We start from the raw sequence: 24,674 nt of genomic DNA, 5'->3' as shown, positions 1-24,674 counted from the left end.
AAAGCAATAAATTTTTTTGAGTTTATCTATTTTGGGAAAGGGAGAGAGTGTGCGCACATGAGTTGGGGAGGAGCAGAGATAGAGGGAAAGAATCCCAAGCAAGCTCCGTGCTGTCAGTGCACAGCAACACGGGGCTTGATCCCTTGAACTAAGAGATTATGACCTGAGCCAAAACCCAAGAGTCAGACGCTTAACCAACTGAGCCACCCAGGTGCCCCTGAAGTAATGAAATTTTTTTTTTTTTAATGTTTATTTATTTTGAGAGGAAAGAGTGCGTGCAGGCTCCAGCAGGGGAGGGGCACAGGGGGAGAGAGAGAATTCCAAGCAGGCTCCACACTGTCAGCACAGAGCCCAACATGGGGCTTGATCCCACAAACCATGCGATAATGACCTGAGCCAAAATCAAGAGTCAGATGCTTTACCGACTCAGCCACTCAGGTGCCCCAACAAAGTAATGAATTTTTTTTTAATGAAGCAAAGAGTGATCATCAAAAATGACAAGATATATTTGACAAAAAAATCAAGTAGAGTATAAGTTTAGACATGTAACCATTGACATTTTAAACCCAGTGAATAGATTAGTATATTAGACACAGTGAGGAAGAGAGAGAACTGGAAGACCTGAAGGTATTATTCAGAAAACAGCACAGGGAGACAAGTACCGGAAAAATATGAACGGTTAAGGGACATGGAGGACAGAATATCTAGTATCTACAAGGAGAGAATGGAAGAGAGACATCTCAACTGCAACCAGGAAGCCAAAAGATAGTACAGAGAGAAATAAATGTCACCTTAGAATTGTATCCCCAAGAAAAGAATCTTTCAAGAATGAAGGTGTGGTCAGTCATTTTTAGATAAACAGAAACTGAGTTTACCATCAGTAAGTCTTTACTTTAAAAACTTCTACAAAGGACCGTTAAGAAAGAAAATATACAATAAGAAGAATTTGTTTATGTGAGAAGTAAAGGTCAGCAAAGAAATTGGTAAATACAAGTAAATCTGTACAAGCATATGAAATGATAGTAATCTAATTTTTAGGACTAAAAAGACAAAACCAAAATAATGAACAATAATAAATATAACATAGGAGAGAACTGATCATAGTTCGTGTTCTAAGGCCATTGTGTTATTCAGAAGGAGGGATGAATTATTGCCTAACTTTGGACTTTTTAAGAGTGTGAGATAACTGGTATTGAGAAAAATAGATTTCAGAAACTAGCAAAACAAAAAAAATTTTTAATCCAAAAAAAAGGAAAGAAAAAGCAGAAAAGTAGGACAAATAAAGCCGAAAAGAAGAAGGAAGAATGAATCCAGGGTACATTAGTAGTCACAAGTACTAAGTAATCTCAGTTAAAGTCTGATTGTTCGAGTGGATTAAAAGTTATAAGGGGCCCTTGGGTGGCTCAGTCAGTTAAGTGTGTAACTCTTGGTTTTGGCTCAGGTCGTGGTCTCATGGTTTGTGGGTTGGAGCCCTGCACTGGGCTCTGTGCTGACAGTGTGGAGCCTGCTTAGGATTCTCTCTCTCCCTCTCTCGGCCCCTTCCCTGCTGACTCAGTCTCTCTCAAGATAAACATTTTTAAAATAATAGTAATATAAAAGAAGTAAAGCTTGACCACCACTCCCACAACATATTCACTTCCAATGGCTTTTAGATCTAAAAGTGAAAGTAAAAGAAACAAAACTTTTAAAAAAATAGTATAAAAGAATAGGTTTGTGATCTTAGGATAGGAAAAGATTTGTTAAACAGGGCAAGCAAAATATTAACCATAAAGGAAAATAATGATAAAATGGGCTGTATTAAGAACTTCTCTTGATCAAAGACACCATCAACAGTAAATCTACAAAGTAGCAGGAGAAATTTGTAACAATAACTGGTTAAAAAAAAAAGCCATTGGAAATCAGAAAGTCACTAAATAACAAGATTCAGCTCCTGTACTTGTATGCACCTAATGAAATAGCTTCAGAACATATAAAGTAAAAACTAATAAAAGTATAGGGCAAAATTCTAAATCTATTATCATAGTAAAAAGTCACTCAGTCATTGATAGGGCAAGAAGCCAAAAAGAATAAAGCTACAGAAGATATGAGCACAAGTTAACAGGTTGGATTTGATGGACATACACAAACACATTTTTCTCAAGCACACACGGAATATCTGCAGAAATGAACAAGAATCGGGGCACCTGGCTGGCTCAGTCCATAGAGCGTGGGCCTCTTGATCTCAGGATTGTGAGTTTGAGCCTCACACTGGGTGTAGAGATTACTTTAAAATAAAATCTTTAAAAAATAAGAAAAAGAAAAAGAGAAAGAAATGAACGAGCATAAAACTGGAGTGGTAAGCAGGCCCTGTAAGTCCAGAAGAATGAGCATGATGGATGTGAAAACCAGAGACCAGGGGTTTGTTTCGAGTAGTGAAAGTAGTTTTAGAATAAGTAGATTTCAAGTCAGATTTGTTTACCAACTTTGTAATCGCACTCACCCTAATATATTGATCTAAAATTGAAGTCGAGAGGCCCCTGACTGGCTCAGTTGGAAGAGTATACAACTCTTGATTTCAGGGTTGTGAGTTCAAGTCCCACATTGGGTGTAGTGATTACTTCAAAATAAACAAAAATTTTAAAAAATAAAATTGAAACCCAGCCCTTAATTAGAAACAGAACACAAATTTCAAAGTGCTCTTTGAAAGTTTTGTTTTGTTTTGTTTTTTGAAGGCATTTTAAAGTATTATTTTTATATACTGGGTTGAACCACATAAACCTGCCATTTTTCCAGGAATGATTGGATATTTGGCATTTTCACATGGCTGAAGCTAATACAAGGGGAGGAAATGAGCTTTTCTGGGTTTGTTTTGGGGTTTTTTTTATTCATCTCTTCCAGAAAAAATGAGTATTTGTAAGCCAGAATTCAACATCCTATCAAAAGCATCTGTGCCAAAATCTTCCTGAATTTTAATATTTTATATTTCAGAAGATGTCTCAGGCTCTGGTAATGACATGTTCTCAGACTGGAAGGATATGGTGGGATTATTTAAAAGAAAACATCTGACTCCTCCAGGGATCCTTTAAAAAGCCAGTACCCTAGAGAGTATAGGTACTGAATGTGTGATCTCATATGTAATTGTTTGAGTCATCACGAGGAAATAACCTGGGCCTGGGGACTTCTGGCAACAATAGCAAATGAAAGGTCCTGAGATAGGAACAGGGTTCCAAAAGTTCCCACAATTCAAAATAATTCTCCAAAGTTTTGCTAATCTCTGTGTTCCAAACTCAAGGTGCCCCCTGCTTCTGATTTTTATTTAACTGTTGAATTACACTTTTCAGAAAATCTCATACATTGACACACTAGTTCCAGAAATTAACATTCTAGGCAAAATGAGTATGTTATTCTCACTCTGTGAAGTTTAATTTCCACATTTATAATTAAGTGGAAGACTTTTCTTCCTTATGTAACACAGACTTTCCTGACTTAACCAACTTTTGTTCTTGGGGATTTAGTTGTTGCTCCAGTAACTATAAAAGGCTGACCCGGACATTATCCTTAGGTCATTGCCTGTCATTGCCTTTCTCCAAAGCCTACATATTGAATAACATGAAACTGACAAGCAACTATGACATTCTTGCTGTATGCTGTACTTATGAAAGTTATATTTGCGCATTCATTATGCCAAAGTAGTTACAGACAGGTTTGGCGTTTGAAATTTAATTGGTTAAAAGCAATGTGATGGGGACGGGGACAGGGATGGGGGAAGCAGTGTGGTATAAAAAGTAGTGTTAACTGTGGCTTTAAAGGCTTCAGGACTTCCTTTCCCCCTGTGACAGCTAAGGTGTCTCTGCTGCTGCTCTTAACTCTTTCAGGAGTCCCATAAAGCTTATTCATGCCGAGGGCAGGGTTCTTTAAAAGCTTTCCACCTCAGTCTTTGAGTCTCACTGTCATTTATTGTTTAGTCCTAAACTTTACTGAGCACTGTTGATTATTTTTGGTAGGGAAATGCAGACAGAACTTTGATTTATTACAGTTTGGAAAGTCTTTTAACTTTCTGAAAATGTACAGTTAAGGAGCACTTTGCTTTAAACCTAATTACCAAAGTAGGAACAGAGATTTAAGTTCCAGAAGGTAATTTTAAGGTCATTCTTACTGGGATTTAAGTTTGGCTTGTCTTGGTTTAGAATTTAAACAAACAAACAAAAAGCATACATATTCGATGGGTTTGCTTTTTGCCTTTTGCTTATTAACTCCTAAAATATTTCTGTTTCCTGTTGGGCTGAATGGATTCAAAGTCATTTCACATCCTTAGAAGTAGTTTCTTTAATCTCATTTGTTTCACAGGCTCTTATGGACATTTTCAAAGAAACACTTGCCTTGAGATTTAATTAGCATTAGTACCATTCTGTGAAGAAATATTTCATGTTCCTAAACTACAGGAGTTGATTTTTGTTCTTCTAAAAGGAAGAGTAAACTGTTCTCCCCATCAAATAAGTAAGAAATGTTGGTGAGGTTATGTTGAGAGGCTTAGGTTACATCATGTCTGTTTCTGGGATTACTACTGTTGTTTTTAATTTCAGCTGCTAGATTGTCAGCTTGGTTTCAGGTTATCTTTACCAGCCTACAAATGTTACATGGACTTTCTTTGGAAGTATCTTGCAATAGGCCCTTGTTAATTTCCAAAAACAAAAAAACACAGCATTTGTTGGATGAATTATGCATGCTTACAGTATATACATATATATTCCTATTTCTTTTTTGGTAACCTTTAAATTAACTCATGTAAAGTTTATATTTGCCTTTTACTTTAAAAAAAATGAGAATAACTACCAACAGGATTTTAATATCCTAACTTTGTATAGAAAATGAGACATGTATAAGTACATAGCACAAGGATTAACACACATTTGATAGGTACCCAGCCAAGGGATAGTGTTTCCCTTTTGAGGTCCTCATGTGTGTTGTCTTATCCATAGGGAATCCTTATTAGGAGTTGTGAGTTGATGTGCTTACCTCATTGGTTAACTCACTTTCTAAACATTTGGATCATTTTTTCACGTCTCTATGAAGCCTACCTTAACTACCCTACTGAACTCTGTAACCTTGCACCTCTTCTACCTCCATCCCATGTATACTCTCTTCATCCTCCTTTCCTTGCTTCATTTTTTTCCATAGTATTTATCACCTTCTAACATACCCTGTAGTTAATGTATTACGGTTATTATGATTTGTCTTTCCTGACTGTAGTGTCACCTCCAAGAGTGCAGAGGTCTTTGTTCACTGATGTATCTCAGGCATTTAGAATAGTGCTTGGCCTATAGCAGGCACTCACATACTTGTCACTGAATGAACGGAGCCTGTTTTCTCTGTGATCATATAGAGGTATCAAGTTGGGGAACTTCCCCTATCACATAAATAGTCCTAAAGCAGAGCTGCCCATGAAACCTCCAGTTAAAACCCTCCTTTCCTGACTTTCAAATTCAGTGTTCTTTTCTTTAGTCTGCCATTCTGCTCATGCAGTTAAAATACTGGTGCAGTCATCCAGCATTTGATCACATTTGGAAAAGCCAGTAGCCATATAGATGTGTTATCAACTGTTTTGTTTCTGTCTCCAGCTACTCCTAATGGTTTTTCATAGCCTCGTGTTCTCATCCCAGTATTTTTGGAAAATTACTTTTGAAGAGTATTTATGCTATTTATGGTACTGGAACTTACATTAAGATCTTATGTTAATTATGAGTATATAAAGTGTACAGTTAACTGTGAGTCCTGTGTTGACTGTGAAAGAGAAGATCCCGATGCTGTTTGAACAATGAGAATCCTTAAAGGTGACAGACACAACAATCAAGATAGGAGTGGCTGGCAATAACCCAACCCAGTCTTAACAAATTTAAATAGAAATTGTTCAGTATCATCCCCCCAGTGTTAGAGTTCCTCCTTGGTGTTAGTAACCTGTTTAGCAAATGTCACTTGTCTTCTTTTCTAGGATATCAAATGCCTTTCGCCCGCCTATTTCTTTTGAGAATTTAGCTCAGAAAACACATACCAATTTAGGATGTCAGAGGTGGTAAAATACCACTAGTTGTTTCCTGCAACAAGTTTGTGATGAAGACATCAGGGCTGTCCAAAAATAAGTTTATTGGTATGTTGCACACATTACTTTTTTTTTTAGTTGCACATTTTGTTGTTTGCATGTGACAAATCCGTGAAAATTTACAATAACCTTGGTTGTTCAGGTGAAGCGAGTATTGTTTTGGTTTTTTAAAAACTGAGACAAATGGGTGATTAAGCTGCAGAAATTTACAGAGAAAATATTTTCAGTTGTTGAAATGTACCAGAATTGTATTCAGAATTTTGAAAGGAGGACAGAAAATGCTATAGAAAATAGAAGACCCATAAGACAAACCAAGATATATTTTGCTGATCTTTTCTATATGTATATAATATTTGGGTGGTAGGGGGTAATAAAGGAAAGTAAGTGCGCACACAAGTGGGGCAGGGGCAGAGAGGGAGAATCCCAAGCAGGCACTGATAGTGCAGTGCCCCGATGCAGGGCTCAAACTCACAAACCATGAGATCATGACCTGAGCCGAAGTCAGCCACTTAACTGACTGAGCCACCCTAGGCGCCCCACAGTAAGTGATTTTAAGTGAGCATTCCTTTGAAATGATCTTATAAATCTAACTTTTAAAGAGTTTTCCTACATAGATCCTCTAGCAGAGAATATTTTTTTACAGATAGGTACAGTATGGATTCTAATTTAGATCTGTAGAGGGGTGCCTGACTGGCACAGTTGGTAGAGCATGTGACTCTTGATATTGGGGTCATGAGTCTGAGCCCCATGTTGAATATAGAGCTTACCTAAAAAAAATATTTTTAGGGGCGCCTGGTTGGCTTAGTATGTTGAGCATCCAACGCTTGATTTCAACTCAGCTCATGATCCCAGTGTCATGGAATTGAGCCCCATATCAGGCTCTACACTGAGTTTAGAGCCTGCTTAAGATTCTCTCTCTCTCCCTCTCTCCCTCTCTCCCTCTCTCCCTCTCTCCCTCTCTCCCTCTCTCCCTCTCTCCCTCTCTCCCTCCTCCCTCTCTCCCTCTCTCCCTCCTCCCTCTCTCCCTCTCTCCCTCTCTCCTTCTCCCCATCTCTCTCCCTAAAAAAAATAATAAAAAATTTAAAAATTTTTTAATTAAAAAATTAATTTAGAGCTGTCAACTACATTGTCGTTGAACATGAATAGTGGTGTTATAATGTCTGTGTATTAAACTGGAGAATTTTAACCATTTGATTGCTCTGTCAGATGAAGAGGGTGAAAGCTAGGATATAAAATGTCATGTTTTATTACAGAACATTGGTTAGTAAACCAGACAATATTAAAATAAAATTTGAGGAGGGAAAGTAGCACTTTTTAAACTGTCAAATTAGATTTATTTTTAATAGACTGTATATTTTAACATACTTTGTAGAGAATTTTTAGGTTTACAGAACAATTGAGGGGAAAGTGGTTCCCACATACCTTCTTATCCTTTCCTACACGGTTTATCTTATTAACATCTTGCATTACAATTGATGAGCCAGTACTGATACATAATGATTAAAGTCCACTGTGTTGTACATTCTATAGGTTTTGACAAACATACAGTGACATGCATCCATCATTACTGTATCATACAGGGTAGTTTTGCACTCTAATATTCCCTGGGCTCCCCATATTCTTCATCCCTCTCTACCCCCCAAACTCTTGGCTGCAACTGCTCTTTTTACTGTTTCTGTAGTTTTGCCTTTTTCTGAATGTCATCTACTTGGAATGGTACAGATGTAGCCCTTTCAGATCGGCTTCTTTCACATAGTAATATGCATTTAGGTTCTTCCGTGTCTTTTTGTAGCATGAAAGCTCATTTCTTTTTATCCCTGAATAATGTTCTACTGTCTAGATGTACCACAGTTTATTTATCCTTTCACCTATTGAAGGACATCTCAGTTGCTTCCAAGTGTTGGCTCTTCTCACGTACAGGTTTTTGTGTAGACATAAGTTTTCAACTCCTTTGGGTAAATACCAAGGAGTGCAATTTCTGGATTGTATGGTAAGAGTATGTTTAGTATTATAGGAAACTGCCAGACTTCCTTCCAAAGAGGCTGTACCATTTTGCATTCCCACCAGCAATGAACGCGAGTTCCCATTGCTCTACGTGAACGCGAGTTCCCATTGCTCTACATCCTTGCCAGCATTTGGGGTTTTCAGTGGTTTGGATTTTAGCCATTCTAATAGATATGTCGCAGTTTGTCATTGTTTTAATTTGCATTTCCCTGATAACATATGATGTGGAGCATTGTTTCATATGCTTATTTGCCATCTGTATATCTTCTTGGTGAGGTATCTGTTCAGGTCTTTTGCCAAATTTTTAATTGGGCTGTTATTGTCAAGTTTTAAGAATTCTTTGTATATTTTGGATAGCAGTCTTCTCAGATATATGTTTTGCAAAGATACTTCCCAGTCTGTTTCATTCTTTTAAGCAAAATAGATTCTGTCTGTAAATGCAGTTCCTGTTAGCCATGGAAATTCTAAAAACTAGCAACATAAAAAGAAGGGGGAAAGCCCTAAGACTCCTGAAGTTCCCTGAATACCAGGCCAGTCATATTTATTTGGATAGCCTGTTAAGAAAACTAAGTGTAAATGCTTTCATCTAAAATCACTTTTTATTTAGTCATTGTAATGTTTTACAGTAAACAAATAAAGTTTGGTGACCTGGTGGCCTAAGATAATTGGTGATTCTGTGTTTGATCCCTTTCTTTGCTTTATTATATACAATTCAGCGTGTGTTTTTTTTTTTTAATAAGTTTATTTATTTAGAGAGAGAGCGGGCAGAGGAGCAGAGAGAATTCCAAGTTTTTATAAGTTTATTTAGAGAGCAGGGGAAGGAGCAGCAGAGAGAGAGAATTACAAGTTTTTGTAAGTTTATTTATTTAGAGAGAGCAGGGGGAGGGACAGAGAGTGAATTCCAGGCAGGCTCCACACTGTCAGCACGGAGCCTGACTCAGGGCTCAAATGCACAAACTGTGAGATCGTGACCTGAGTTGTGATCAAGAGACACTTAACTGACTGAGCCACCAGGTGCCCCTACCATCAGTGTTTAAATGGCACTTTTAATATTTTTTTTTATTTTTATGTTTTGTTTTTTACTTATTTTTTTAGTAGGCTGTATCCAACATGGGGCTTGAACTCACAACCCCAAGATCAAGAGTCATATATTCTACCTACAAAGCCAGCCAGGCACCCCACTTTTAATATTTTTAAATGATTCTGTACAAAATATTCCCAGTACTCTAAAGTTTGAATCTTATACCAAATTGATATTAAGAACACAAAACTAGAGGCACCTGGGTGGCTCAGTTGGCTGAGATCTGACGTCAGTTCAGGTCATGATCTTGCAGTTCATGGGTTAGAGCCCCATGTCAGGCTCACTGCTGTCAGCCTATCAGCGCAAAGTCCGCTTCAGATCCTCTGTTCCTCTCTTTCTGCCCCTCCCCTATCCTCTCCTGCTCTCTCTTTCTCTCAAAAAATAAATAAAACATTTTTAAAAAGAACACAAAACTAAAATAATAAATGTACACTGGCCAAACGGCATGCTTCTATAGTATAACTTAATAAAGAACTCAAAAACAAATCACTCTTGGAAACCAGGACTAAATAAAGTGAAATTCTGTACAACTTTCATAGTTTGGCTCCTTTAACCAACAGGCTATCTTGTTTGACCATGCTTGCTATATGCTGAAAATCATTATTAAATTTATAAGGAAAAAATCTGATGTTATCAGGAGACATTATTATTCCAACTTAAATTGTTAGAGACGTGGTTTAACACTCCGAACAAGAGTACTGAACTATTATAGGATTGTTCTCCCTGTGTAGATGTGCTCTTAAAAATGAGGTTTTAGGGGCGCCTAGGTGGTTCGGTCGGTTGAGCATCCGACTCTTGATGTTGGCTCAGGTCATCATCCCAGGGTCATGGGATCAAGGCCCATGTCAGGCTCCATACTGAGTGTGGAGCCTGCTTGGGATTCTCTATCCCTCCCTCTAACTCTCCCCCACTCAGGCTCTCTCTTTCTAAAATTAAAAAAAAAAAAATTTAGGGGTGTTTGGGTGGCTCAATCGGTTAAGCATCTGACTCTTGATTTCAGCTCAGGTCATGATCTCACGATTTGGGGGTTTAAGCCCTGCATCAGGCTCTGCGTTATCAGTATGGAGCCTGCTTGGGGTTTTCTCTCTCTCAGTCCCTCTCTGCCCCTTCCCTGGCTCTCTCTCTCAAAATAAATAAACTTTAAAAAAAGATTTTTTTTTTTTTAATGAGGTTTGAGAGGTGCCTGGTTGGCAACTCTTGATCTAGGGGGTTGTGTGTTCAGGCACCACATTGGGCATAGAGCCCACTGGGAAATAAAAAAAGAGAGAGAGGTTTTAGGGAGATGGTAATATAGCAAAAAAGCTAATTTAAAGGTATGTTGTTTTATACTGCAGATTTGGGTTCCCACATGGCTGGGGTGTTGGCTTCCCTTCGTAAGGTGATCTGCTTGGCCTACGTAGTCTACTCTCTTAGCCATTTTCATAGCAAAGTACATTGTTTTGGTCTTTGAATACTGTCAGCATGACAGAATCAAGTTCCATAAAAGGCATTTGAGAGACAACTTTATGTATAAAGAAAGTGAAGGTGGCAAAAACCAAGTATATTGTTCCTTTTTTTTCTTATCATAACTCCATTTATAAATCATAGGGTGCAAAATGTTTATGCCTAAAGCCTATTACAGATTTTTTAAATGCCGTGAGTAACCATACAATGCAGTATTAATTTCAAAGCCATCCTTTAATGTTGCACAACTGCGTTTGTTCTTAGAATGTTAGTTTAAAATGATTACATAGCTCTATAGAAAAACTTTCCTAAGTTTAATAGAGAGTTGTTACTTTGTCAGTGGAGGGCTTTTCCACTTCAGTGTGGATTAAGGTGAAATCTTAGCATAAGAATCCTTACCCAGGTATTCTCAAGGGAACTTAGTGATGTCTTCTTGAAGAAGACATGTTCCTTGAGCCACTTTGCTTGAATAAGGCCTGGTTGCTTGGATGGATCTCACAGTTATCCTAGGATCTCCCTTCCCCATCCCTCCAGGGATTTCTTTGATGTCTCTGCAGCTTTGGGAGTTCCCATTTTCTGCATTCCATGCTTACCTTTATATATGGGATTAGTCTTATTTTGATATGAAGCACTTTCTTTCCATAGAAACACCGGTGATAGGTTGTTGGGGCTCACATGTTTGAAATAGCTTTGTTCCACCCTCACCCTTGATTATTTGCTTGGGGTAGGTTTGAGGTTCTGTGTTGATCGTTTCCCTTCGGAATCTTGCAGATGTTGTTCTGTTGGCTTGTTTCTAGTGTTGCTTTTGTGATACCCAGAGCCATCTGATTCCTGATGATTTGTATGTGACCTGGCTTGGGTTTTGTTTTTGTTTTCATTTTTTGACCCACCAACTCCTATCCCCCTCACCCCCTGGGCAGCTTGTAGAATCTTCTTTTCGACCTCAGGTTTCTGAAGCTTCACAGCAATGTGCCTTGGCTTGATTTTCACCTGTGATGCTGGGCATTTGGTAGGCCCTTTCCTTCTGGCAGCTGATGTTCTTCAGTTCTAAGAAGTTAACTTAACTTGAATTATTTTGTTGATAATTTTCTCTCCTTTACTATCCACTCCTGTTACTTGGATGTTGGACCTCCAGAACCTGGTCTCTGATTTTATCTGTCTCTCTTATTTTCCATCTCTGTCCTTTTATTCTACTTTCTAAGAGACTTTAACTTAATTTTCCAACCCTCTGATAGAATATTTTCTCTGCTATCATATTTTTAATTTCTGAGATCTCTTTTTATGCTCTTTGAATGTTTCTTTTTTAGAGCATCCTGTTTTTATTCCATAGTTGCAATATATTTTCTTATCTCTTTGGTGAGCTTAGTATTTTTTCTATCCCCTGCCCTCATCTCTTTTTTTTCTTTTTCTTCAAGTTTCCTTCTCCCTGCACAGCTTCCTTTTGTTCTATTGGCTTTTTGTTTGCTTGTTTAGATCACTGCTGTTAAAAGATAAACTGAGGCATCTTAAAACTTGCAAGAGTTTATTTGGGCGAAAATTAGTTCAAATTGAGCAGCATCCAATCTAGCAGACAGAAAGGAGCTCCCAGTTGCTGCACAGAATAAAAGACTTAGAGGTAAGAAGGAAGTGGGAACAAGGAAGTCATAGTAGACCAAAAAAGTGGATTGGTTATTGCAAAGTTACTTTCCTTTAGGGGATGGCAGGGGTCTATCAGGCAGATTACCTAACTAGTGCTGATCAGATGATTTCCTGATTGACTGGTTTAAGATTCCATTCCTGGGAGAGTCAACCCGTAATTAAGTCTCAGTTTGGTGACATAGGACTTAGCATAAACGACTCCATTTTGGGCCTATTGTTTTAAATACTGTCGTCCATGTTAAAGGCCTTCTTTAGGTTTCTAGTAATTTTTGATTATTTGCTCATAATTAAGATTAAGAGACTACAAAGCTAATTGGAAATTCTGAGTGTGGGAGTGAGGCTTGTTTGCTTGAAGCATCACGGGGAGGATCTGACTGTGCCATTTGTTGGGTAATCCCTGTATCATTTGTCTTTAAGTATTGCCTTTCTTGGGGAAAATCTTCCCAATTCCTGCCTAGAGAGTACTGTCTGGATGCTGGCATTTCTGGGTTGAAGAAACCCAGGAGAGGAAGATTCCATAGGATTCTGTGTCCTTGTGGCTGTATAATTGACCTCTTAGCTACATGGTGCCCATATCCTCAGATATGCTTTTGACTGGCTTGCTGTCTTCCATTCCAGAGAGAGAGGGTCAGTCATTTAGAGGCATGGGGTGAGTGAAAGTGTCTGGAATCTAACTTATCAAAAATACTAAGACCCCAGTAGTGTTGTTTTAGTTGGGCTTTGGGATGGAACAAAATTAGATGTGTGGTCAATCTGCCATTTTAACCCAAAGTCCCTTTAGAAGCTTTTAAAAATTAGGCTTAACCATTTATACAAGACATTTTTATGAAGCTCCGATTATGTGCCAGACACTTATGCACACTATCGTCTTTTCCATCAAGTGTGTTCATTACTGCTCATTAACTAAAATCACAATGCATAAATAATATAAAGGCAGTTTCAGCAAACATTTGAGTCAACTGTGCAAGAATTCAAGTTTTATAGACATTAATATGGAAGCTATGTAAATTAAGAAATGTCTGTTTGATACAAATGCCTATAACAGTGACAATATAGTTATCTTTCTATGGGGAAACATGTACTGACTACTACCTAATGTGCCAGAAATACCGTTGGTCCTCATTATTCATGGTGGTTCTATTGTCTGAGTCACCAAGAACACTGAATTCGCAAATATTGGAACATTGCTCCCAGAGGATATACAGTGTTAGGTTTCTGCTGACCTCTGGTCACAATATTTTCATCAGCCAGTCAACCTATAACCTCATTTTATTAATGTTTCTAGTTTGTTTTGTTTTTTCTCTTTCTGTTTAAAGACACCATATTTAATATGTCTGAGTAAGCTTATCTAACATGCATTTTCACACAGCCTTCTTGGGCTTAGGAACATTAGACCGCACTTTAGCACTATGCTTGAGAGCCATTTTAAAGAACAAAATCAAATATGTTACCTATACTTTAATTAAAAATTTTTAAATAATAGGGGCGCCTTGGTAGCTCAGTCAGACTCTTGGTTTTGGCTCAGTTTATGACCTCATAGCTTGCCAGATCAAGCCCCACACCAGGCTGTATGCTGGCAGCACAGAGCCTGCTTGGAATTCTCTGCCCTTCCCCCTCTTGCATGCTCACGCACTCTCTTACTGTTGCTCAAATAAATAAATAAACACTTCAAAAATTGTAAATAATAAAATAGTTTTCTCAAAAGAAAAATAAATGGCAAAAATAAATAACAAAAAGCACGTAAAAAGCAAAAAACAAATCACAAAAAGGATGCTGTGTCAAGTGACACATTTTTCACAATTCTGTGTATGTCCGTGAATGACCGCAAAATTGCCACAAGTATTGATTTTGGGATTACAAATAAATTTTAGCAAGTGGACAAATTCACAGATAAGGAATCCACAAATCAGCACTTATTGCCAACACCCTAGTTACTCTTACTGGGAAAGGCATTTATGACTCCTCTAGAAGAAATAGTGCAGTTTTTGTATGCATTTATACGTCAGCTTTTATTTTTTTAATGTTTATTTATTTATTTTGAAAGAGAGAGAGAACGAGCTGGGGGCAGAGAGAGAGAGAGAATCCCATGCATGCTTTGTGCTGTCGGCACAGAGCCCGACACAGCGCTCCATCTCATCAACTGTGAGATCATGACCTAAGCCAGAATCAAGAGTCAGACACTTAACTGACTGAGCCACCCAGGCATCCCTGTGCATGCGCTTTTAAAATGTTCTTATTTAGGGGCGCCTGGGTGGCTCTGTCAGTTGAGCGACCGACTTCGGCTCAGGTCATGATCTCACGGTCCGTGAGTTCAGGCCCCGCGTCGGGCTCTGTGCTGACAGCTCGGAGCCTGGAGCCTGTTTCGGATTCTGTGTCTCCCTCTCTCTGACCCTCCCCCATTCATGCTCTGTCTCTCTCTGTCTCAAAAATAAATAAACGTTAAAAAAATTAAAATAAATAAATAAATAAATAAAATAAAATAAAATGTTCTTATTTATTTTTAAGTAATCTCTACACCCAGCATGAGGGTTGAACTTACAACCCCAAAATCAAGAGTCACATGCTCTACTGTCTGAGCCAGCCAGGTGCCCCCATTGTTTTTAGTAGCTAGTATAATTGATAATAGCCAGTAATAAACTCAGTCATTAACAGTTAATTTACTGACTTTTACAGCCTTGTGAAGTAAATATTTCTATTTAAAAGAAATGAAAACTAATTTGAAAGATCTGAGTAACTTATTCATACTCCCATAGCTAGTAAATAGCTATGTATAGTAAATAGAGGAGTGGGGTTTTGTCTGGCATCTAAGGTCTTAATCATTACACTGTACTGAACCTCCCCTCCAAAAGGATCCTTGTTCTGCTAGGTCATTGAAGTGGTTTCTGAGTAAAGCTCCCATGCTGTCATGAGAGGGATGTGCAGGAGTGTTACCAGATTGATTTTTTTAAGTGTAATTCTCTCTTTAAGATAATTTGCCCTGTTTTCATGATTAAATTAATTTTAATATTCGCTTACTTTTAAATCTGATTTAGTTATATAACTAAAAGAGGAAGAATAGTATATTACAATCACAGAATTTTAGAACTGGGAGTGTCTTTTTAAAATAATATAATAAAATCCACCTATTTTACACATGAGCAGACTGAAGCTTCAGGAGATTAACTTGCCCACACAGTTAATTACGAAGACCATTATCCAAATTGCTTAAACTCTCAATCTAACTTCTCTAAGTTTTATGTCGTTCCTTGTACTCAAAAGATTGTTTTAACCAGATTCAGCAAAGAGTAACCAGAGTTAAGCCAAAATCAACTGCCACTACTCACTACTTTTTAACCTTGACATCCTGTACTGAGCCACTGATATGAGACAAATCTACATTAGAGCAGGGGGAGGAGGCACTCAAAGACACTCAGGCACCTTGGTGAAGGAAAGAGAGCCTGCCTGAGACAAACGTCATCTGATTAGTGACACTTGAAAATGCAGGCCCAGTGTTATCAGATCCTTGAATTTTTCATTGGAAGCTCGAAAAACAGATATTATTATGAAATATTGGCAACTATGTCAAACTTTAAAACCACACTCTAAGACAAAAAGCAAATATGTCCATGGGCCGGTTTGAGGCCACCAGCAGTTTGAGACCTGTACTTAAGAGGATTCAGCTTACACTGCAACTTGCATTCCTGTGCACAGTAAGTGACTATGAGAAGGAACCAAAACCAGAGTTTACTGACAGGCTAAATGAAAATGCTTGAGTCAAGTTTATAAGTCAATAAACCATTAAGTGACCAAGCACAGTTAATCTGTCTGTTTACTTCTTGAAATAGCTTGTTTACATGTGTTTTGGCTGCCTATTACCCACAGTGCAGAGATCTTCCATGTTTATTACAAGTTCAAATTGATTAGTATTTTGAGGCTAAGTAGAATTTTGCAGTCTCATATGTTAGCAGACTTGTTGTCCTTATCTAATGCCTGCAAGCCTCTGACGTAGTATTATCACTTGCTGGAAATTCATATTTTATCTTGTTTCACAGCAGTAGACATTACACAGCATCTGCAACCAAAGTTTTACTCAGTAAAACTTAGTACTTAGTACTCTCTTAGTACTCTCAGACATAGAATGTCCCCAGATGCATCCAGAAGTCTTAGCTTATTTATTTCTTGAGAAAATGATGGAAGTTACGGTTCTAAAAGCATGAATTGGTATAAAAGTACAGCATTCTAATCTAAAGTGTAGCTGTCGGTTATGATAAATTTCTGTTCCATTAATATCAGAAAGAAATAGATGAGAGTAAATACCTGGAAAATTATGGGAAAACTGTGGCATTCATTCATCTTTTTTTTAAAGCTTCTCATTGAAGTAGAACACACATACAGAAAATTATACAAATTACACAGTTCAGTGGATTTTCTCAAAATGAACGTGCCTGTGTAACCAGAACCCAGATTAAGAAATGAAATATTTATACTATTGTTGATGGACATTTGGCTTTCCATTTAGGAGTGATTACATTTAGTGCTGCCATGAACATTCTTTTACATGGTTTTTTTTGTTTTGTCTGAGGTGAATTTAGCACACATCTCTGTTAATTATATACACAGGAGTAGAATAGCTAGGTCATAGAGTATACATATTTTGAGCTTTAATAGTGGCCAATTTGCCAGTATGTTTGAACTAGTTCAGACTCCACAATTGTGTATGAGTTCTTGTTTCACATCCTAACCAATGCTAGATCTTCGCTCTTCCATTATAAATCATTCTGATGGATGTCTCATGTGGTTTGACTTTACATTTCCTGATAATTGAGATTGAGCACCATTTCTTTTGCTTATTGGCCATTTGGATATCTTGTAAAGTGCACTGGCTTTGTAAACTTTTTTCTTTAACTTTTTTTTACATAAAGTTTATTTATTTATTTTGAGAGCAAGAACCAGTGGGGGAGGGGTCAAGAGAGGAGGGGGGGTGGGGACAGAGAATCCAAAGTGGGTTCTGTGCTGACAGCAGAGAGCCCAATGTAGGGCTCGAACTCATGAACCGAACCCTGAAATCATGACCTGGGCTGTAGTCAAATGCTTAACCAACTGAGCCACCCAGACACCCCTCTTTAACTTTTAAAAATAAGTAGTTTGCATATATAAACATTCTCATTCGGGCTAGCTCCTTTTCCTCCATGGACTCCACTGCAATGTATAACATCTTAGAGATCTGCTGATATATGTGTAAAACCAGAATGGCTTTGGCCCACAAGATTGCCTTCTAGATAACTTTATAAACAAGAGGAAACTTTGTGTGGAATTTTTTAGGCCATTTAAACTACCAGCATTTGAACTTACAGCATTTCTTGGTAAGAAAGAGTAAAATAAAAGTAATAAATAGAGACATACTTTTTAAAAATTTCATTTTTGGAATAGCCATTTGCCTTTTTGGTTTTTTTAGTTGGTTTTATGAATTCTGATGGTAAACAGAATCAGCTGTTAATTAGTAATATGTTCCTAATTAGAAGAGTTAATTTAGAAAGAATGTAGCTCAAATTTGCCCTTTTAAAAAATATTTATATAGTTGTTGGGGAAGAGGGGTGCCTGCGTACAAGTAATACATGGTCATAGTCAAAACTTCAAAAGTTACAGAAATACATAACATAGAAATTGACAGTTTCCCATAATCTCATATTCCAGATCATTGGTTGATTTGTATTCATCCAGATTTCCGTCTGTGAATTTGCTAACATATATCACAAATGATATACCCTACATACAGCTTTGTCACTTGCTTTTTAACCTAACAACTACATGTTACTGCATCTTTAGGAGTTTAAAAGATATCTGTGATAATTGGGTACTCATTATTGATGATAAGAATGACTTATTGAAACAATAAATAATAAATTAGTATATCAATTTTATTAACCTTACTTATAGATGCTTAAAATGGTTCACCTAGCAGTTTCAGTACGCATTTTTTTAAATATTTATTCATTTTTGAGAGCGCGAGCAGGGGAGGGGCAGAGAGAGACAAAGACAACAGAATCCAAAGCAGGCTCCAGGCTCCCAGCTGTCAGCCCAGAGCCTGACGTGGGGCTTGAACCCACAAACCGTGAGATCACGACCTGAGCCGAAGACGCTCAACCGACTGAGCCACCCAGGTGCCCTTCAGTATGCATTTTTAATTTACTTAGCACAGTGTTTTCCTAGTACACAGAAAAATTCCAACTAAAGAAGATCTAAATTAATGTAGTTTATGAGCAGTTGAAAGTGGCTTGATTTTTTTTTTCAGCAGCTTTTTAAAATATATTTAAGACATCCTAATCAGAATCCAGATGCTGAATTGGTGAATCTACTGTTTTTTATGAGAAATTCACTGGATTGAGCCTGTACTTCACACTTTGTAACAAAATGGTAGTTTCTCATCATTTCAAGTGGTACTTGTGGCTGTCAGATTAAGAATGTGCTCTGCAGAAAACCTGGAAATCTGACTAGTCTTCCAAGGGTTATGTTTGTTTTCTAGTTCACTACTCAGCACTATTGGGAATGTCATCAAATCCTTCCTAAAGGTGAGTTATCCTAGTCTTTGGAAATCTCCAGGTGAATTCTTTTTAAGCAGTGAGGCTTAAATTTAAAAGTATATACTGTTAGGCTTTATAAAAAGCAATATTTTAAAAATTAAGTAAGTTCCAAGGTATTCTGCTTTGTATCTGATGTACAGTCTTCACTTTGCTCTAATCTAAAGGAAACTCTTCAGGTAAATCATTATATTCTGAGCGTTCTAGTCTCAATTGGTTGCACCTTCTTTTGAAATGAGAATAACAGGCACCTGGGTGGCCCAGGCGGGTAAGTGTCCACTCTTGGCTTTAGCTCAGGTCATGATCTCACAGTTTGTGAGTTTGAACCCCGTGTCAGGCTCTACAGTGGTAGTGTGGAGCCTGCTTGGGATTCTCTTTCTCCCTCTCTCTCTGCCCCTCCCCTGCTCATGCTCTCCCTCTCCAAATAAACTTTTAAAAAGTGAGAATAAATGAGCTGCATTTTCTCTATTCAAGTTTGAAAGATTATATAAAATAATACTGTTGCTAAATATTAATGACGATATATTCTTTCAGTACCTTCATCTTAACCATGTGGTCTAGGTTTGGGAATTTGCCTCGCGTTTCTAGTACTTTGCTAGTGGAAGAACCCTTCCAGTCTTGTGAAGTATTTCACTCATATTTGCTTTTCTGTTCCAATGGGACCAGATGGAAGTTTCTTTGTGGATTATACATTTGGCAAACTCAGGAATAGAAAATAGGCATTCTTCTCTGGAGGCTTTTCTGTGACTGAACTGGCGTCATGTAATAGATGTCCTCAGTAAAGCTGGTGGGTGGGAGAAGGTTTAATACAGCTGTTACTGTGCAGAGGGAAAAAATGCTGTGATGTGTTGTTGCTATCCTAAATGTGAAATTTAATAGCTGATCAGATAATTGCAGGATAAATTGTTTTATTCAGGGTCCCAAAAAAGGTGATTCAAAAGACTGTTAGATTTGCTTTGGAAACATTAGGATCCAAAAGAGCATAAAGATAAATGTCTCATTCTCCTCTCCTTCCATGGGTAGAATGGGTTAACCCAAATAAAATGACTCTTAACCCTGTGGGTTTTAGATGTTTTCACTAATTGGGAAAACAAAATTGTTTCCCATTTGTTCTTCTGGAGACACAGAAATAGAGCTATAGTTCTTCAAACTGTTTGTGTAAATGGTCAAATTACTTTTTTGGTTTTTAAACAGACTTGTTTCCTGAGCTGAGAACTCATTAACAGACTTACCCTGCAGTATGTTTTTGTCTCCTCAATTAAAGCAGATCAAAACAAAACAACAACCAAGAAGGCCCACCATAACCTGCATGTAGGTTTTTAGCAGTAAGGAACTACCCGTGACAGATGCCTAGCCATTGTCATGTGAACAACTTTGTTATAGTAAACATAAACAAGAGATGCGCTGGGGGAGCTACCAGAACTGCTTGATGAGACTTTAAGGAGAGTCATTATACCTTAAGCAGCATGACTATTTAGGGAGTATCCTGTTCAGGATTTTGGAAAGCTCCAAGTGTGTGGTAGCTGTGGACTTATGAGGCTGCTGATGGTTTCTGTGTTACCTGTTTCTAAAATAAATTTTCCCCTTTTTTAAATGAATCATTTTATTCTATTTTATTTTTTATGTTTATTTATTTTAGAGCAAGAGATAGAACATGAGTGGGGGAGGGGCAGAGAGAGAGGGAGACACAGAATCTGAAGCAGGCTCCAGGCTCTGAGCTGTCAGCACAGAGCCCGACGCGGGGCTCGAACTCACGGACCGCGAGATCATGACCTGAGCCGAAGTCAGATGCCCAACTGACTGAGCCACCCCAGGCGCCCCTAAATGAATCATTTCGGGGGGGGGGGGGGGACCCAGCCTGCTAGGCTGAAACAAAATCTTGTGAACTTGGGGATTTAAAATTAAACTGATTTGGGGCACCTGGGTGGTTCAGTTGGTTAAGCATCAGACTCTTGATTTCAGCTCAGGTCATCTTCTCGTGATTCGTGGGATGGAGCCCCATGTTGGGCTCTGCACTGATGCACTGAGCCTGCTTGGGATTCTCTCTCCCTCTCTGCTCACTGTCTCTCAAAAAAAAATAAAAATTTAAAATTAAACTGATATATTGTCAGTAGGGTTGTGGGCCAATATTGCAACCATATTGCTTTCACATGTGTTTATGGACTATATATAATTAATTAGTCTTATACTTTATTCTTTGTGTTTATAAGCTTGTGAAAAAATCAGGTACTTATGGAGGAACTTCATCGAGATCTGACTTTGCAAGTGCAGTTTTATCTGTGCTTTTAAGTTCAAGAAGTTATTAAGTGAGACTCCTGGAGGTCAGAGAGGGACAAATGAAATATAAGGCTAATCAGAGTCCCAAGATGTTTTGAAGGGTGGCTGGTTTGTTTTGTTTTGGAGTAGCAGTTGTGTTTGTTGTGCTCTCGGAAGCAAGACCCCTGATCTTAAGAGTGTCAGTACTTGTCTTTCTTGTTTTCTTTAGGTTAATGTTTGAATTTTCTTAATCAGGTTGAGTAAAATGGGTATCCTGCCCTAAGGGCTTTCCTGCTTAGTGGAAAAGCTGTGATTTATAAAGTTAACACCATAATGAAATAAATTGATGGTGAAAAGCCTTGAGCAGATTGCCTGTGTAATAAATTTTAGACTATTTACCCAGGTCAGTTTGTTTAGTATTATTATTATTATTATTATTTCTGTTCTTGTCAGAATTGTCATTTCTAATAGTAGGATCCCTCAAACTCTTTAAACCAAATCTTGCTTGCTATTGTAGAAAATAGGCTCAGATTTCTTCTTAAAGTCCAAACCATTTCTTTAAAGACTAACAGATGTTTGCCCTCCTCTTCAGTCAGTGAGAGGTGACAGTTAAGTGCACTCTTACAGGTTTCTTTCCTCTTTGCTTCTCAACACTTCCACGTTCAGTGGAAGTAGACTTGCATCCCTTTGGGTTCTGACTGAAGCACACACCCATCCCCTTCCTGCCTCCCTGGAACTGTTTCAAGATTTGGAGAGAAGGGTTTGTTTGGGGGCGTTTCCCTCATCTTATCTCCGTCTGAGCATATGCTAGGGTTGAATCTATTTTGACCCTTCCACTTTAAATTTGGAGCTGAAGCACGAGTTTAAAGTACAACAAGAGAAGAGAGTCTGCTGAACTTTAAACATGAGGGATCCAGGGAGGAAGGTGCGTACATGCATTCTGAAGCTTTCCCAGAGAGGTTGTCCATCTTTATTTATTCAGACACAGAATTGTAAGCTAATAACTACTAGGCAAAGGGAAAATATTTAAAACTATTTAAAGATGTGTGACACATTGTGTGTTTATGTGCTTAATTTTACAGGAATGCCTCTAGTATTGAGTTTTGAAATTGATGGGAGAGCAAGTAAATTCTGAATTTTTATTTGAAAGCCTTTTGGAAAAGCTTAGGAGGATGGGTATTTGCAATGAAAAATGTATTGTTTGTGATTGATCTTTAAGGCAATGACTAAAAAAGCATAGATAGACATTTTAGGTATTTTATCATTTTGTCTTCTAAAGCATAAAATTTTTAAAAAGCTATAAATAGTTATTATTAGATAAAGGTCACCCAGATTCTCCTCAGAGTTGAAAAGCAAGTCTCTCTCCATTGATTATTACTTATCTTTGTCTAGTGGCTTTGAGGACAGTACATTGTGTGTATAGACTGATTTCTTTCTTGACTGATCTTTTCCAGAGCCTGGCCCAACTCGAGAATCTGTGCAAACAGCTCTATGAAACAACAGACACAACCACTCGACTGCAGGCAGAGAAAGCCTTGGTTGAATTCACCAACAGCCCTGATTGCCTGAGCAAGTGCCAGCTGCTCCTCGAAAGAGGAAGTGTACGTAAGGCTTGAAAAATCCTGTAGGATCAGAGAGGTTTAGGAAAATACATTCTAAGTTTAAGGGTGGACTGGGATAAGTTTTGTTCCTTAATTCTTCTAGGTACCTCTGCCTCCTTAATTTCACCTTTAAAAAGCACCATAGCCAGCTGCCTGGTCGACAACAAAAGGACACACAGCCCCATCGGGAAAATCTCACTGAAATATATCTTGTTCTCTCATTTTTCATCTTGAATCAAATTTCTGGGACTTTTTTTTTCCTGTTTCTCACACTTAAGTACCACCTCATATCCTTTACAAAGAAGACAGACCTTTCTTACCCACATAGCCCGTGTCACACAGCGTACAAGCTCCCTGGTCACCTCTGTTCTTCCTCCTCTGTACCAGAGTCACTGCTTACTGCCTCAGAGGGGTTGGGGAAAATCTTGACAACGAAAACTACAAGAAGTTACAGTTTTTAAAAAGGGAATCAGAGCTCCTTCCAGCTTAAAAATGGCAGTGTGGTGATCAATATAATGCTGTTAATGAGACATAATTTGATTAAGTTAACATTTTAGGCAAGATGGAGATCTTAGGAAGGGAAGGGTAAGAATCCAACCAGGGTATCATGAAAGGGCACCGAGAGTCAGAATCCCGACTAGCAGCAAATATCTGAAGGTTACAGAGACCCGGGTCAGAGGTTGTAGAGTGCTCTGCTCTGCTTCTGCATGTAGTGTTTTGTATATTGCTTTCCAGTCGCTCAGTCTTAGGATTGACCCACTTAGATTTGTATATTTGTGCTATGGGAGATGCACAACCAGCTCTTACAGGTGACTCCCACTGGGGCCCCACCCTATCATATCTGACATCGTTAACTCCAGATCCTCACGTTGACAGTCAGTAAGTAAAACAGGCTGGAATAAATTGGTGCAATACTAAACACAATTATAGTGGATGCTTCCTTCTAATCTCTATTGACTTCTTAGAGTGACCTAGCAGATTTATTGGAATTATGTGTGAAAACCATTTAGATGTTGTATAATGTATAGTTACATTTATATGCTCTATTCTGCAGTTAGAGTAACCTCTCTTGCGTTATTAGTGATTTGACACACCGGCTGTAATCAGTTAACCCATGTTCAGGGCTGTTGAGTAAAAGTCACATGTCAAGTGATTTTTTTATAGATTTTTTTTTCTTAAGCATAAAGTTTTTTATAACTGGTGGCATTATGCAGTGCCTATGGATAGCCTGCTGTCTTAAGGACTTTTAGTGTCGTGGGAAATTATCCTTAAACCTTAATTAAATTGTTTTAATAGTTCTGAGTCTGTCACTGTTACATGACACTATTATAATAGAGCCACATGGAAGAATTTGTACATGGCTCCCTTTTATACATTATGATCAGTTAGAATACTCTTGATTCTCCATAAGGTTAAAATTCATAAAATCCACATACGAGAATATGATAATGCTATTCCCTTGCACAGGGCATAATTTTTCTTTCTCATAAATAATTGTTATAAATTTACTTTAAAACTACCATATACATTCTGGAAAGCTGTATCTGATTGCTAGTTATGCTGCTGTGAAGATAAAAGTTTAGGATTAACTGTACAGCTTAATGTAATGACTTCCTCTAATGCTGCTTTTTTTTTTTTTTTAAACTTTCTAATGGTATACTACAGGAATACTTTGAGTTGAAACTTTTTGAAGCATCCTTATAACAAGGCTTTTGACTGAAGATTTCTCAGTTTAAATAAGAGATCTGTCTTCTTAATATCTTTCTGAAGTGACCCCCTCTAAGTGATACAGAAGTGGCACTGGGTTCAGTTTGATCAGGCCATTCACTTCATACTGCCTTGTTCGTAACTGAAATCAGTTAAGTGAACACGTACTATGTGTGGGACTCGTTTTTCCTGAGGCCCTCTAAAATGCAGAGAAACGAAGAAAATGGCAAAACTGATTAATTTTTCTTCAATCTAAGCATAGATATCCAAATAAAAAGCCTCATGACTGACTAATTCAATAAAATTGAATT

General features: G+C 37.9%; 1 protein-coding gene across 3 annotated transcripts in view; it reads left to right on the top strand.

Moving 5' to 3' along the window:
* The first annotated feature begins 21,903 nt into the window (after positions 1 to 21,903).
* Positions 21,904 to 24,674, top strand: part of XPO7 (exportin 7) — a 40,047-nt gene continuing 37,276 nt past the window's right edge. For 2 of the 3 annotated variants that reach the window (XM_015542799.2, XM_015542798.2), the window contains exons 1-2: positions 21,905 to 21,980; positions 22,510 to 22,656. In XM_015542799.2, coding sequence (XP_015398285.1) covers positions 21,960 to 21,980; positions 22,510 to 22,656 — 168 coding nt within the window. In that variant the 5' untranslated portion in view covers positions 21,905 to 21,959. Of the gene's footprint in view, positions 21,981 to 22,509; positions 22,657 to 24,674 lie in introns of all 3 variants that reach the window. The other variant, XM_042983305.1, reaches the window with a different exon arrangement.

Source organism: Panthera tigris, chromosome B1 (assembly GCF_018350195.1).
Source record: "Panthera tigris isolate Pti1 chromosome B1, P.tigris_Pti1_mat1.1, whole genome shotgun sequence".
NCBI classification, from domain to species: Eukaryota; Metazoa; Chordata; class Mammalia; order Carnivora; family Felidae; genus Panthera; species Panthera tigris.
The sequence above is the reverse complement of the archived record's forward strand: the minus strand, read 5'-3'. Positions and strand labels throughout refer to the sequence as shown.